At 45.0% G+C, this 12,051-nt stretch overlaps 2 protein-coding genes across 2 annotated transcripts; one reads left to right on the forward strand and one right to left on the reverse strand.

Annotated features, from left to right (window-relative positions):
* Positions 1 to 3,146: 3,146 nt before the first annotated feature.
* On the forward strand, positions 3,147 to 8,991 carry amdhd2 (amidohydrolase domain containing 2). The gene is made up of 11 exons (XM_052048856.1): positions 3,147 to 3,314; positions 3,854 to 3,945; positions 4,251 to 4,387; positions 4,466 to 4,605; positions 4,688 to 4,742; positions 4,829 to 5,136; positions 5,271 to 5,415; positions 5,818 to 5,925; positions 7,255 to 7,323; positions 7,389 to 7,490; positions 8,030 to 8,991. Exons 2-11 carry the CDS (start codon positions 3,863 to 3,865, stop codon positions 8,119 to 8,121), a joined length of 1,239 nt encoding a protein of 412 aa, XP_051904816.1. The 5' UTR covers positions 3,147 to 3,314; positions 3,854 to 3,862; the 3' UTR covers positions 8,122 to 8,991.
* Positions 8,992 to 9,055: 64 nt separating this feature from the next.
* LOC127589633 (ceramide synthase-like) lies at positions 9,056 to 12,010 on the reverse strand. The gene is made up of 5 exons (XM_052048859.1): positions 11,503 to 12,010; positions 10,710 to 10,796; positions 9,838 to 10,054; positions 9,671 to 9,766; positions 9,056 to 9,550 (listed from the first exon to the last, which is right to left on the reverse strand). The coding sequence occupies exons 1-5, from the start codon at positions 11,619 to 11,621 to the stop codon at positions 9,437 to 9,439; spliced, it is 633 nt and encodes a 210-aa protein (XP_051904819.1). The 5' UTR covers positions 11,622 to 12,010; the 3' UTR covers positions 9,056 to 9,436.
* Positions 12,011 to 12,051: the final 41 nt, after the last annotated feature.

Consider the following 12,051-nt stretch of genomic DNA (forward strand, 5'->3'; position numbering starts at 1 on the left):
GGCGGGGCCTCAGATTTATGACACGGCTGCTGTGAAAGTTTGTAAACTGAATCCTGCAAGTACACTTACTGCAGTCATGCACACACAAACACCGGCTGAGTGCGTGCACACACATACACACACACACACGCACGCACACACATTTTGTTGTAGAGGTGAAGATGTCACATGCGGTCATGAAAGATGCGACAAGTGTGGAGGTGACCACAAACTTTGGGTGGCTCATTGTATCATTGTATGCACACTGCGTGTGTGAAATTTGTGTTCAATTGTCTGTGTGTGAGTGTGTGTGTGTATTGAACTGCTAAGGGCTATCGAGACATACTGCTAATACATTAACATGCTAAAAGGGGTAATCAGTAAAGCCCCGCCCCTCGACAGGTCAATCATTACATGGGCACGCTGAAGTTATTTCATCAAGCATTAAAGAAGTCGGCAGGCCGCCTCGAGGAAACGTCCTCGTCTGCTTCCTGCTCGTTGTCCCCTTGCTTGCTCGCCTGCTCGCTTCTGTGCTAAAAAGTGGATGCCATGTGACATCACAAATCAGACAGCTGCCAGCCAAGGTGCCCTGACACCACCTGATAACACACACACACGCACACACACACACATGCATGCAACACAGTGCTCTAGTTTGTGTGTGTGTGTGTTTGTTTGGAGATCAAGCCAACAATGGAACAATAGCCCATGCAAGATGGACAACACAACAAGGCCACAACCAGGTGACACACACTTACACACGGACATACAATAAATAGCCACACTCACAAACATATATGCATATACATATATATATATATATCCATTTTCTAATCTGTTTATCCTCACACACACACACACGCACACACACACACACACTTATTAACAGTGAGGAATGCGAGAAGCAGGACATGAGCAGTGGGCGGTAGTGTGGGACGAATGGGAGTTTCTGGTCAAATCCCACCAACCCACAACCAGAAGCTTCTAAAGCTTCCAGAAGTTTCTGGAAGAATACCCGAAGAAGGGGGAAAGAAAAGTTTGTGGGACCCAAAAAAATCAAATAAAAATAAAATAAATTATCCTTTTCATATGCGTATTTGTTTTGTTTACTCATGTGTATGTGTTTTTTGTGTTTCTGTTTGTGTGTTTGTTTACGTGTGTGCGTGTGCGTGCGTGTGTGTGTGTGTGTGTGTGTGTGCGATTGTGCGTTTAAGCTCAATGTCCTCCATGCGCCTTTGAGGCCCAACCTTTGACCTCCGACTCATTTAGTCTGGTCACGGAGGTCATGAAATCTGCGATGTTGTTGATGTTTTTCCTTCCGAATGCAAACACGCATCAGGATCTACACATCATATAGCATATGCACACTATACAAAGCATCGAAATATGTATCCTAGATATATATATATATATATATATATATATATATATATATACTCCATATCCATTATGAGCTACATCTTGTATATGTGCTCAAATGGTCTACTGTATAGGCAACAAATTGCGCAAATTCAAAAGGTGCGTTATTTACTTTGATGTATACGCTGTATTGGGTATGGACATTCTGTAAGCTGTGAATGGTGTTCACATGATGTTGGTGTGTGCCAAATATGCTATGTGTGATACACAGTGTATTATGCTGTCTGTGGTACACACAAGACAATCTGAAAAAGTAGTCAGATGACATGCAAGTCAGAGCGGGTGACTGACACGTCTTCCAAGTAACGTTTGGCGACATTGCCTAGGCCTCGCCGTGGATTTTGCAAGTCAACAAGCGAACTACAAAAAAGGCAGTGTTCATTCAGTGCGTCCCTCCTGGCAGAAGATTAGGGGATCGGGTCATCGGGACCCCGAGGGGCCGCCGGAGAGCCGGGCCGAGGTTAAGCTGTCGTGAATGGCTGATACAAAAGAGTACGCGTCTGACGTCAGCCCCCACAAAAGAGTCAATGAAAGACCTAAAATATTGCGTTTGTCTTACGTGTCACATTTACACTCACAGTCAGACCTCCCCTTGTCCCCAACAACACCACCCCCACCCCCACTACGTCCCCCGCATGGGTGGCCACCAGCGGTCTGGAGCTTCTTGGGGTCTCCATGGCGATGAGTAGCACTAGCGAAGGTATCCGTCTTACTGGAAACCAACTTTATTGTTGACTTTTAGGAACGCCTGACGGGGGGTGTCTGTGTGTCTTTTGGGGGATGAGCAGGGTCGGTGGCGGGGGGTGGCTGCAAGGGAGCGGGGGCACATCTTCATCTGCCCTGGTAGGTACATCCATGCTATGCATGCTAATGCTAAAAAAGTAGATGAGACACTAGAAAGATGAATTTCACCATTTAGTTGATATTCTTAAGGACCATGTACTTTGTACTACTTTGGTCTTTGTACTCAATTCAATATACGAGTAGAACTTGAAGAAGAGATGAGAACATATTTCTTTCTAGGAATGTTTTTTTTCTTCGCTATATATATATATATATATATATATATAGCATCGTACCCCCTAAGCTTCTATATTGACGTTGTTTGATCATTTGAGATCAATCTTAAGGTCCATGAACTACTTTTCTTGACTCATAAGAAAATTGTGCACACTCGTAGAACAATTGTGTCTTAAGAGTATTTTTTTTCCCACTACTAGTGCAACTTTTAGTTCAGTGGTGCAAAATTAAGCATTGAGCATTTATTTGATATTAAAGGATATCCACCTGAAAGTCTCTGTCCTAATACGGTCTTTGTCCACTCAGTTATGAATAAAAACTTAAAACTAGAATAAATAGGAAGCTAAATGATAGAGGTTTTTACATAGTATGTCAAGACAATTCTTACACAATCGGCAAAAAGTATCAAACGTGAAAATGTTGATGACATTTGCAAAAGCTCATCGAATGTTCTCGTCTCGACAAGTTGGAACGTGTTCAAACCTGTTGCGCTCTGGCGCCCTCTTCTGCTCAAGGTTGAAATACAAAAAAGGCTTTAGGACCCAGAGGAACGCTTCTACTTTCTGGTTTGGTGGTGGGGGCCGGGGGACATTTCAATTTTATTATTGTTTTTCCTTTTTAAAGTTTTAAATCCTTTAATTTATTTGTAAATATGTATTATTTACAAATAAATAATCACATAAAATAATTGTTGTTATATTAATAATGTTGTTGTCAGCTGATCTGCTTGGTCACGTGACTGCACCAGCTTCCGATTCACGTGAGTCGTGTCCGTTTCATCAAGGAGCAAAAAAAAAAAATGAAGTCAACAAAAAGTGCTTCTACTTAATTTAATTTCTTTTTTTTGTCTTTTGACTGACTGGAGACGGAAAAGATTCAGTGCGGAAGTCGATCGGGTAAGGCGTCAAAGCGGAAAGCCGTTGACACCCACCATACATTTTAGGAATGCAGTCTACTCTTTTTGCTTGTATTTATGACACCGAGGTTGACTTTTCCGCATCGAAACCGTTTTTTTGGGGCTGGGGGGCGTTTTGAGCCTCCGTTGAATTAATACCACTTGGATAAACCTTCCACAAATCGTGTCTTCGTCTACTTTTAACGTCTATAAACGACACATAGGCACGCAAATAGCTACTTTGAAGGAGCACTTTTGGCTCCTCAGTTTTCCGTTAAGTTCATTTGACTTGTTTGGCTCGTGCACGCGTGTGGAATGCACGAAAAAGAAAAAGAAGAGCACCAGGAGGGCAAAGTCTCTGTGATAAGATAGTTGCTTAGGTGTCATCTCTCTCCAAACATTCACTTTCATACGTTAATCATCATAACCAGATGCGTCTTTAGTTGCTAAAGGTTATTTGAAAATGTGTCGGAAAAGTTGACAGTATGTTGGCGAGAGATGTGAGAGGAGGACCAGATGATATTTGATGTATTTTTCCAGACTTCCGACATGCCGTCTAACAAATCGGTGTCGGAGGCGCCTATCACACAGCTGCTCAACTGCAGGATCCTGCGGGACCACCGGCTGCAGAAGTGAGCGAATCTAAGCCATCTGACTTTGAATTTTTGGAAGCAAGCGCTCAACTAACATTTTCTTGGGCCATCTGAGTTTCAATTGAATTGACATATCATTTTTTCCAGCCTGAGTTGAGTGCTATTTTATTGCATGAATATTCTCTCTAAAAATGTTTGCTGCCTTCTGAGAGCCTCAGCTCTATCAAAAGCTTGTGTTAAGTTTTGGCCTGGAAACAATCTCCAGCATTTTAAGCTCAACCCCCACTGCTCAACATCACCAACTTTGTGTGTGTGTGTGTGTGTGTGTGTGTGTGTGCGCACAGTGAGGACCTGTGGGTGCGTGAAGGGAAGATCCTGGATCCGGAGAAGCTCTTCTTTGACGAGCAGGCGTATGCCGACAATCAGGTGGATTGCGGCGGCGCTATCTTGGCGCCGGGATTCATCGATGTGCAAATCAACGGTGGGATTTGTGAGTCTAACTGTTGTTACTCGTGCATGTGCGTGTGGCTGACAGCAGCGATGTGCACTCACCCCGCAGGAGGTTACGGCGTGGACTTCTCCCAGGCCTCCGATGACGTCGGCGCCGGTATCTCTTTGGTGGCCCAGAAGCTTCTGGAACACGGCGTCACATCCTTCTGTCCCACGCTGGTCACGTCGCCACCACACATCTACCACAAGGTCATGACGACGCCAACTATCACCATGGGCGGAGCCAATCAATTGGACTTCATAATGACCCCCAACCCCTTGTGTCTTGCAGGTGCTACCTCAGATCAAAGTGCAGGACGGCGGCCCCCATGGCGCAGGCGTCCTCGGTGAGCTTCCCTTTTGTTGTGTCGGCGCCAGGAACCGTCAGCCAAGTTCATACTGTATGTGGGTGGGTTTTTTTTTGTGTGTGTAGGCGTCCACCTGGAGGGCCCCTTTATCAGCGCCAAGAAGAAGGGCGCACACCCTGAGCGCTTCCTGCGCACGTTTTCAGGGCCTGACACGGTCATGGCGGACCTGATGGACGTCTATGGCGGGCTTGACAATGTGGCCTTGGTGACACTGGCTCCTGAGCTGGAGGGCAGCCGATGTGCAGTGAGCGAGCTTTGCCGGCGGGGTGTGACAGTGTCGCTGGGACATTCAGTGGCCAACCTGTCGCAAGCCGAGGAGGCCGTCCGCCACGGTGCCTCCTTCATCACGCACCTCTTCAACGCCATGCTGCCGGTACGTCCCCAAAGCACCAGACTGGCTTCTCGGTGATTAGACAGTTCTTCTTTGGAGAGGTTTAGATTGGGCTAAACGGGGGGGGGGGGGGTTGACGAGCACATATCTGAGCGACTTTCTGTGCTGCGGTCCAGTTCCATCATCGGGACCCGGGCATCGTGGGCCTGCTAACCAGTGAGCACATCCCGGCGGGACGCAGTGTTTATTACGGAATGATCGCCGACGGCATCCACACCAACCCCGCCGCCCTCCGCATCGCCCACCGCGCCCACCCCAAAGGTCGGTAAACGCACACACAACAGACCGGGTCAGGGGAGACCCCCTCACACATGCCCATTCATTGATTTGCTGAAATATTTCATAATATTGTATTTCTGGGTCCCCCCCCCAAAAAAAACAAACATTCTGAAATGAATGTGATTAATCATAATGGGCATGAACTCGGAATTGGTTGCTTTGTCGTTTATGTCGGCAAAGGTGGAGAGGAGGCTCTCTCAAGTAACAGGCAAGAAGGGAAACACTAGCTAGGATTTTTCGACTTTCACACAAGCAGATATCTTTACTGGTAGTTCACTAGTTGGATAAAGTACTTTTGTGTTTTCGTCTCGGCATTCCCGAAAGGAACCAAATGAAGACTGGAGTGAATCATAATGTGACGGCGTCTTGTGCGGGGGTGTATAGGTTTGGTGCTGGTGACGGACGCCATTGCGGCCATGGGACTCGGGCCGGGACGGCACAAGCTGGGCCAGCAGGACGTCGAGATCTGCGGCCTGCACGTCTACGTGGCTGGTGAGCGCCCAAAACAGCAGCACTACATCACACTTCTTTTTAGTTAAGACAGCAAAAATTGCTCACTTCTACAAATTGCTTTGTTTTTTTCTGTCAATGAAAAATGTTTTTGAATAGCGAATGAAAGTGAAAACTGTTTTCACTCACGTCCATATTTCGATTATTTAAATATGTTAAATAAAGTAATACCGCTTTCTTTTCTTAATGTATTTTTTATGATGAAAAAAAAACAATTTTTGTTTAAAAAAAGAGAAAAAAAATTAAGCTGTCCTGCAATTTTGGAGCAAAAATAAAACTACAATTATTTTGGCAGTACAGTGCACTCCGCTTAATAGAACACCGGTTAATAGAGTAATCCGCTTAATAGAGCAAAAGGCTCTGGAACAGATTTGCCTAATGCAATTTCCTATAAAGATACTCCGCTTAATAGAACAGGCCGTAAGCAATGAACATTGTAAACTAGTGGTTTTCGAAGTGTAGCTATCGCGATACTGTACCACTATCGCGAGAAAACGCGGTAGTTCTAGCCGTATACAGTATCAGGTAGCACGCGTCACTCCACACATAGACACACGCACGTCACAATGGCTTCAACTTCATTCAAGAGACGAGAGAGAGACGAAGTGTAGCTATCGCTATACTGTACCACTATCTCGAGAAAACGCGGTGGTTCTAGCCATATACAGTAACAGGTAGCACGCGTCACTCCACAGATAGACACACGCACGTCACAATGGCTTCAACTTCATTCAAGAGACGAGGGCTATCACCTGCGGATAAGAAGGACATACTCAGACGATACGATGCATTGCCGGATTCTCAGAAGGTACGCCAAGCGGTTTCCAGGACTTCCCTCTTATCCAGCGCATTGAGAGGGAAGTCAACCGCAAAATTACGGACTCCTGTTTCCAGACAAAAGTAACGAAATTTTTCTCGTGATTTGAGATGTTTGACTGAAGTTGATTAAAGTTGTTGTTTTGTTGTTTGATTAAAGATATGGACGTCCACAGTCGAAATATCTCTTCTAACTCGTCAGCAGGGGTTTTTCTGCGTGCATAACTTGGTCGTCGACGTGTCTGAAGGCGTACCTAATAAAGTGTCTCCGGTTAATAGAAACCCCGCTTAGTAGAACAGAAGCGCTTCGGCCCAATGGTGTTCTATTAAGCGGAGTGCACTGTATTTCACACTTATTTTTTTTCTTTCCTTCTGTCACTATGTTGGTGGAAAGGTTTGCATGTTTGCCGGAGTACTTTGGCAAAAATTCGCCAATTCTTGAATTGGTTCAAGTCTGTGGGCACTACATTGACTTTTTTTTTTCTCGTCTTGCAGGGACGCAGACGCTGAGCGGCAGCATCGCCACCATGGACATGTGTGTCAGACATTTCAAACACGCCACAGGTCAGATTTCACGCACACCCTCGCAAGGGAGGGAGGGAAGGTGACCAAGTTGTGTGTTGTTTTAGGTTGCCATGTGGAAGAAGCCCTTGAAGCGGCGTCGCTGCATCCTGCGCAACTTTTGGGAATTAGCCAGAGCAAAGGGACGCTCAACTTTGGCTCGCACGCAGGTCAGTTTGCTTTTTGGCTCCGTTTTCAGTCTGCCAGCATTTTATTTCCATCACAAAACTAGTCAATGGAAGGAATAAACATCTTATAGCAAAACATCACGTGGGAACCGTCGCCCCTGAAAGGAACTGTTTGAAGAAATCTAAATCTACTGTGAGTGAGGGGGAAAAAAAACGCTGTCAGGAAACGCAATCTAAAATACAAACAAACATACGACAATATATTCCTAATGTCCGCATTTATAGCCCCCTTGTCACATCCATCAATAGACAAATCAATAGTCAGATCAATAGAAAGATTACAAGACGTATCATATGCAATAAATATGACAAGGGGTGTCGACTTTTTCTATCTAGTGTCCATCAATAGAAAGATGAATAGTAATGGATCAATCAATGTGCAGCAACAGATTGATTATTGGATAAAGATCAATCGTGTGATAGGTCAATACATCGATAAATGGATTAAAGACTTGATGTTTTATCAATTTCTTTTAGATAGATGACTGTTTTATCAAAGTTTTTTTTGTTTTGTTTTGTAGACTTTGTTTTGCTGGATGACGAACTCAACGTGAAGGCCACGTTTATTTCCGGACAGGAAGTCTGGAGGAAAACCACCCAAGAGCAACAGTGACTGACTTGAAAAGCAAACAAAGAACTTTTACATTTCCTATTTGAATTTCTTCCTTTCGAGTCCCATCCTCCTTTGTTGGTTTGAGCGACACCTGTCGAGCAATCCTTCAACCACACATCATTTCCTGTTGTACCTTTCAAAGTAAGACTCATCCTCATTTCCCCAATGGAAGCTTGCCACTTTCTGCGAGGACGCGCCGCGCCCGCTGACACATGAGCCAGAACCAGTAGATCTGCAGGGGCCACAGAAATCCCGCCCCCAGGGTGCACGGCCACGGGGCCCCCAGGACCGCCTGGTGAACGGGGATGGACGCATACCTGCGAGGCAAAAAGAGTTCACAATCCCTCCGTGAGCCAGCATGTGGTGGACGGCCATAATTTCAGAAAAGTCCACCCACAATCCTTTTGCGCCGATATGGGAGTCGGGATGAATTATTCACTCGTCCCCTGACTCCCAAATTAGTACAAAAGGATTTTTGTAGAGTGGGCCATATAGTTCTCATGTTTTTCAAGGCTATTATCGAAAATCAAGTTTACGTTTTCAATCAGTTTACAAAAGTTTTTTTTAACCCATGACAAGTAAGATTTGAGATTTGATAATAGTTATTAATTCTCAAAAGATAGGAACCGTGCGCAAATGACGAGTGCTTTTTTTTTAGCTTTGTGCGAGCAGATTTAAGGATGGCATCAACTTTTGACAATGTCAAGTTGCGCTTCAGTTTTGCTTCAAATGGAATGGAAAAAGTTTGGGGGGGAACTTTGCCTGAAGCTGTGAGAAGAATCTTGAAGCTCAAACACAGCATAACTAGAGCGTTTTGATTTTGTGGACTTCAAGATCCACTACAATCCTTTTTGCGGTGCCTTGAAACACTTACACCTTTTGCCACTGAAATGAATGAATCCTATTCATTTGTTAGGGCTTCTGAAAAAGAATTTTGGGGGGAAATGCTTGTTTTTTTTAACAACTACATGAAATGAATCATTATTAAATCATTAAATGAATGTAAAGAATTCAACAGTTCTTATCAGTGAGTGTTTTTGTGTCGTGCTTACTGACTTGGTGAGCTGCAGTAATATTAGTCAATCCTCACAGAGGATAAAGAATATCTACCTCGGAGTATGGTGACATTGTCTACATGTATTGTTCGTGTAGAAATATTTGTTGCTTGGATGGTACTGGTGGTTAAGCTAAGCAGACTCTTTTTAAGAGTAAGTCATGGTTGTTTCCAACGTCCTCTAACAAGGTGTCATTTTGTTTGTTTTCTCTTTTTTGGGTAAACTATTGGCGACACGTGATTGGTTGCGTGTTGATGACATCACCTGCTGTAGGCCAGGTACAAATACGGAAAAAGTGCCACGCGGCAACCAAAGAAGACCAAGAGTGTCAGAGCGCCGTTCACTTTGTAGGCCAGCGTGTCGGTGAGCTTCAACTGCAAATGTCACAAGACGATGACACATCTCAATTATCATCAACACTGGCACAGGCACACATGCAGACACACACACACACACACACACACAAACAGAAACAGGCACACACACAAATTTACCTGTATGAGCACTTTGGCAAAACACACAAATGGTGTGCTTAGCTCAGCAAGAAACACAAGACCCTGGAAGTAGTCACCCTTGCCCTGCCTCCACACCTGACACACACACACACAGAGCTGAAGATGTCAACATGAAGAAGGAGGGGCCTAAGTGCTGCCACAGTTACCAGAGAGGCGGGCAAGCAGAACAGCACCATGAAGACATGATGCAACACCATCAAACTCTCTCGCCGCACGAAGGCCAAGATGGGCGTGCTCCACGTGCCGCCTTTGTCCTCGTGACCCTTGACCTCGTGCCTGTGTCGGTCGCACAGGAACATGGCGTACAGGTCGTAAACAAAATAGGGTGCAGCGAACGTGATGTAGGCATCCGTCAGCCAGTGCCTGTGAAAACGCACGCACATACAGTACATGCTTCTTAGTTCTGCATTATTTAGAACATCACGTATTACTTTAATTAACATATTTAAATCAAATTTTCTCCACCTCGAGTAGAAAACACTGACAACAAAGGCTTGGTCGTCAACTAAAGTCTGGTCACATGTATAAAAACAATAGATTGGTCGCAAGTCAATTTGAAGACATGTTGAAAAGCAGCAGATTGGTCACTAGACAGTTCCAGGACACAAGTAGCCACATAATGGACTGGTCGCAAACCAATGTGAGGTCACTTTTTTGACAACCAGTGGATCGGTCGGCACTTGGTCACGGGAGCAAACTGCAAGACACCTCATTTGCAAAACAAACTATTTACCTTTGCATGTGAGGTCAAAGGTGAGCCACCAAATTGGCCACGCCCCTTTTCCTACCAACCTCCGGGATTAGCGAGAGACCCACGTATATTGGCCAGGAGATTACACTACCAACGGCTGCAACAAACACACACACACACTCTCACACATTTACACACTTAGTGTCCAGACTTGAACACACACACTCAAACGAAAATTTGATGCTGCTACACCCTCAACTGTCCTCGATGATACTCATGCTGCTTCACCACCTGTGCTGCATGAACCTGGCGCTGCTCCAACCTCACCTGTCATCCAGGAGGTTGCGCCGGCATGCCGAGGCGATGACACATCCGGCGGCCACTGCTATGATGGCTTGGACAGACGACACGACGCTGTGAAGACAATAAGATGTAAACGTAGATGATTTACGTGCGTGTGTGTGTGCGCGGATATAACTTCATTTTTTTGAGTGGGGGTGGGGAGTGCTTCAAAACCAGCATTTGATGAACACAGCCTCTGAATTTGGGCACAGCTTTTGTGCCCCAATAAACTGCAATCAAACGGCTCATTTTTTGCAAAGGATAAAGAATATATGCTCGTGAGTAGCATGATATTCTGTCTAAAAATGTTGCTCCACTGTGTTCAAATAGCCATTGCTCAGAGGCTACAAAAGATGCTAATGATTATAATAGCTCAACGAAACTGTTTCTCATTATGTGCTAGCATTAAAATAGCTAAAGTTGTTTGTGTTGAGATGAGAGTAAACTTCAGCTGGGAGTGGCGATAAACGACTGGATGCCTTTTTTTGGACAATTGTTCACTACTTGCCAAACTGTTGCTTTTTGTGAAGTTTACTTGAGTTCACTCCCAGCATACAGTATCAGAGCTCAATTTTTTGTTCTGACGTCAAAGCAAAAATAAAAAAAATATTGGCCAAAACGCATAAAAAAAATTCAGGTCGCTCATTTCTCAAGGGACCAACGCGAACTTGGGATTCAAAATACAATGTGGGATACACTGAAGACGTTAACGGATTATCTGTACTTAGGAGCGCCAGTGCCTGCGTGTGCATGTGTGTGTACAGGGGTGCGTTCTGACCGTGCTGACACGATGATGGCATCAGCCTGGTTCCATCCCATCAGGATCCTCAGAGAACGACTGAAGAGTAGGAAAAGTCCTGGGAAAAAAAGCACGCCTGCAAACATCAGGCCCAACATTTCTGCATGTCATGTGTGTGTGTGTGTGTGTGTGTGTGTGTGTCTGCATGTGTGCGATCAGGTGAGCCCGGCTTAAGGTGGCCACCTGTCATGACCACTTGGGGTGGGGTGAGGTTGGGGAGGGGCGGTGAAAGGCAGGCCGTGCGAGAAATCAGTGCTTCGTTTGCATAGATTTGCATGAAGCAACTCAAGCGGCCCAATCAGCTTTGACTTTGATGGGAGGATTGTTGCGGCGTTTGACGACTCGAACCTTCATGTCATGTGCCAACTCTAATTGAACCATTGAGTGCAATCTTCCCAAAATTAAATGCTCAACTGTGCAACTGAACATGCCTAGAGTCTACTGTTTACATCACTGAAAAACAAAAAAAAAAACATTTTCATTTTAGTTAGGGTGGTGGTGGCAGTTTTGATTGATCAAAGAAAGAAA

This window comes from Hippocampus zosterae, chromosome 17 (genome assembly GCF_025434085.1).
Source record: "Hippocampus zosterae strain Florida chromosome 17, ASM2543408v3, whole genome shotgun sequence".
NCBI lineage: Eukaryota > Metazoa > Chordata > Actinopteri > Syngnathiformes > Syngnathidae > Hippocampus > Hippocampus zosterae.

What these genes read in the sequence shown, in the direction of transcription:
- amdhd2 (XM_052048856.1), top strand. Translation starts at nt 3,863, where the DNA reads ATGCCGTCTAACAAATCGGTGTCGGAGGCGCCTATCACACAGCTGCTC. An exon ending in ACATTTCAAACACGCCACAG is followed by an intron (nt 7,324 to 7,388) that starts GTCAGATTTCAC and finishes GTGTTGTTTTAG; the next exon opens with GTTGCCATGTGGAAGAAGCC. An exon ending in CAACTTTGGCTCGCACGCAG is followed by an intron (nt 7,491 to 8,029) that starts GTCAGTTTGCTT and finishes TTTGTTTTGTAG; the next exon opens with ACTTTGTTTTGCTGGATGAC.
- LOC127589633 (XM_052048859.1), bottom strand. Translation starts at nt 11,621, where the DNA reads ATGTTGGGCCTGATGTTTGCAGGCGTGCTTTTTTTCCCAGGACTTTTC. An exon ending in GCCATCATCGTGTCAGCACG is followed by an intron (nt 10,797 to 11,502) that starts GTCAGAACGCAC and finishes TTGTCTTCACAG; the next exon opens with CGTCGTGTCGTCTGTCCAAG. An exon ending in CGCAACCTCCTGGATGACAG is followed by an intron (nt 10,055 to 10,709) that starts GTGAGGTTGGAG and finishes GCGTTTTCACAG; the next exon opens with GCACTGGCTGACGGATGCCT.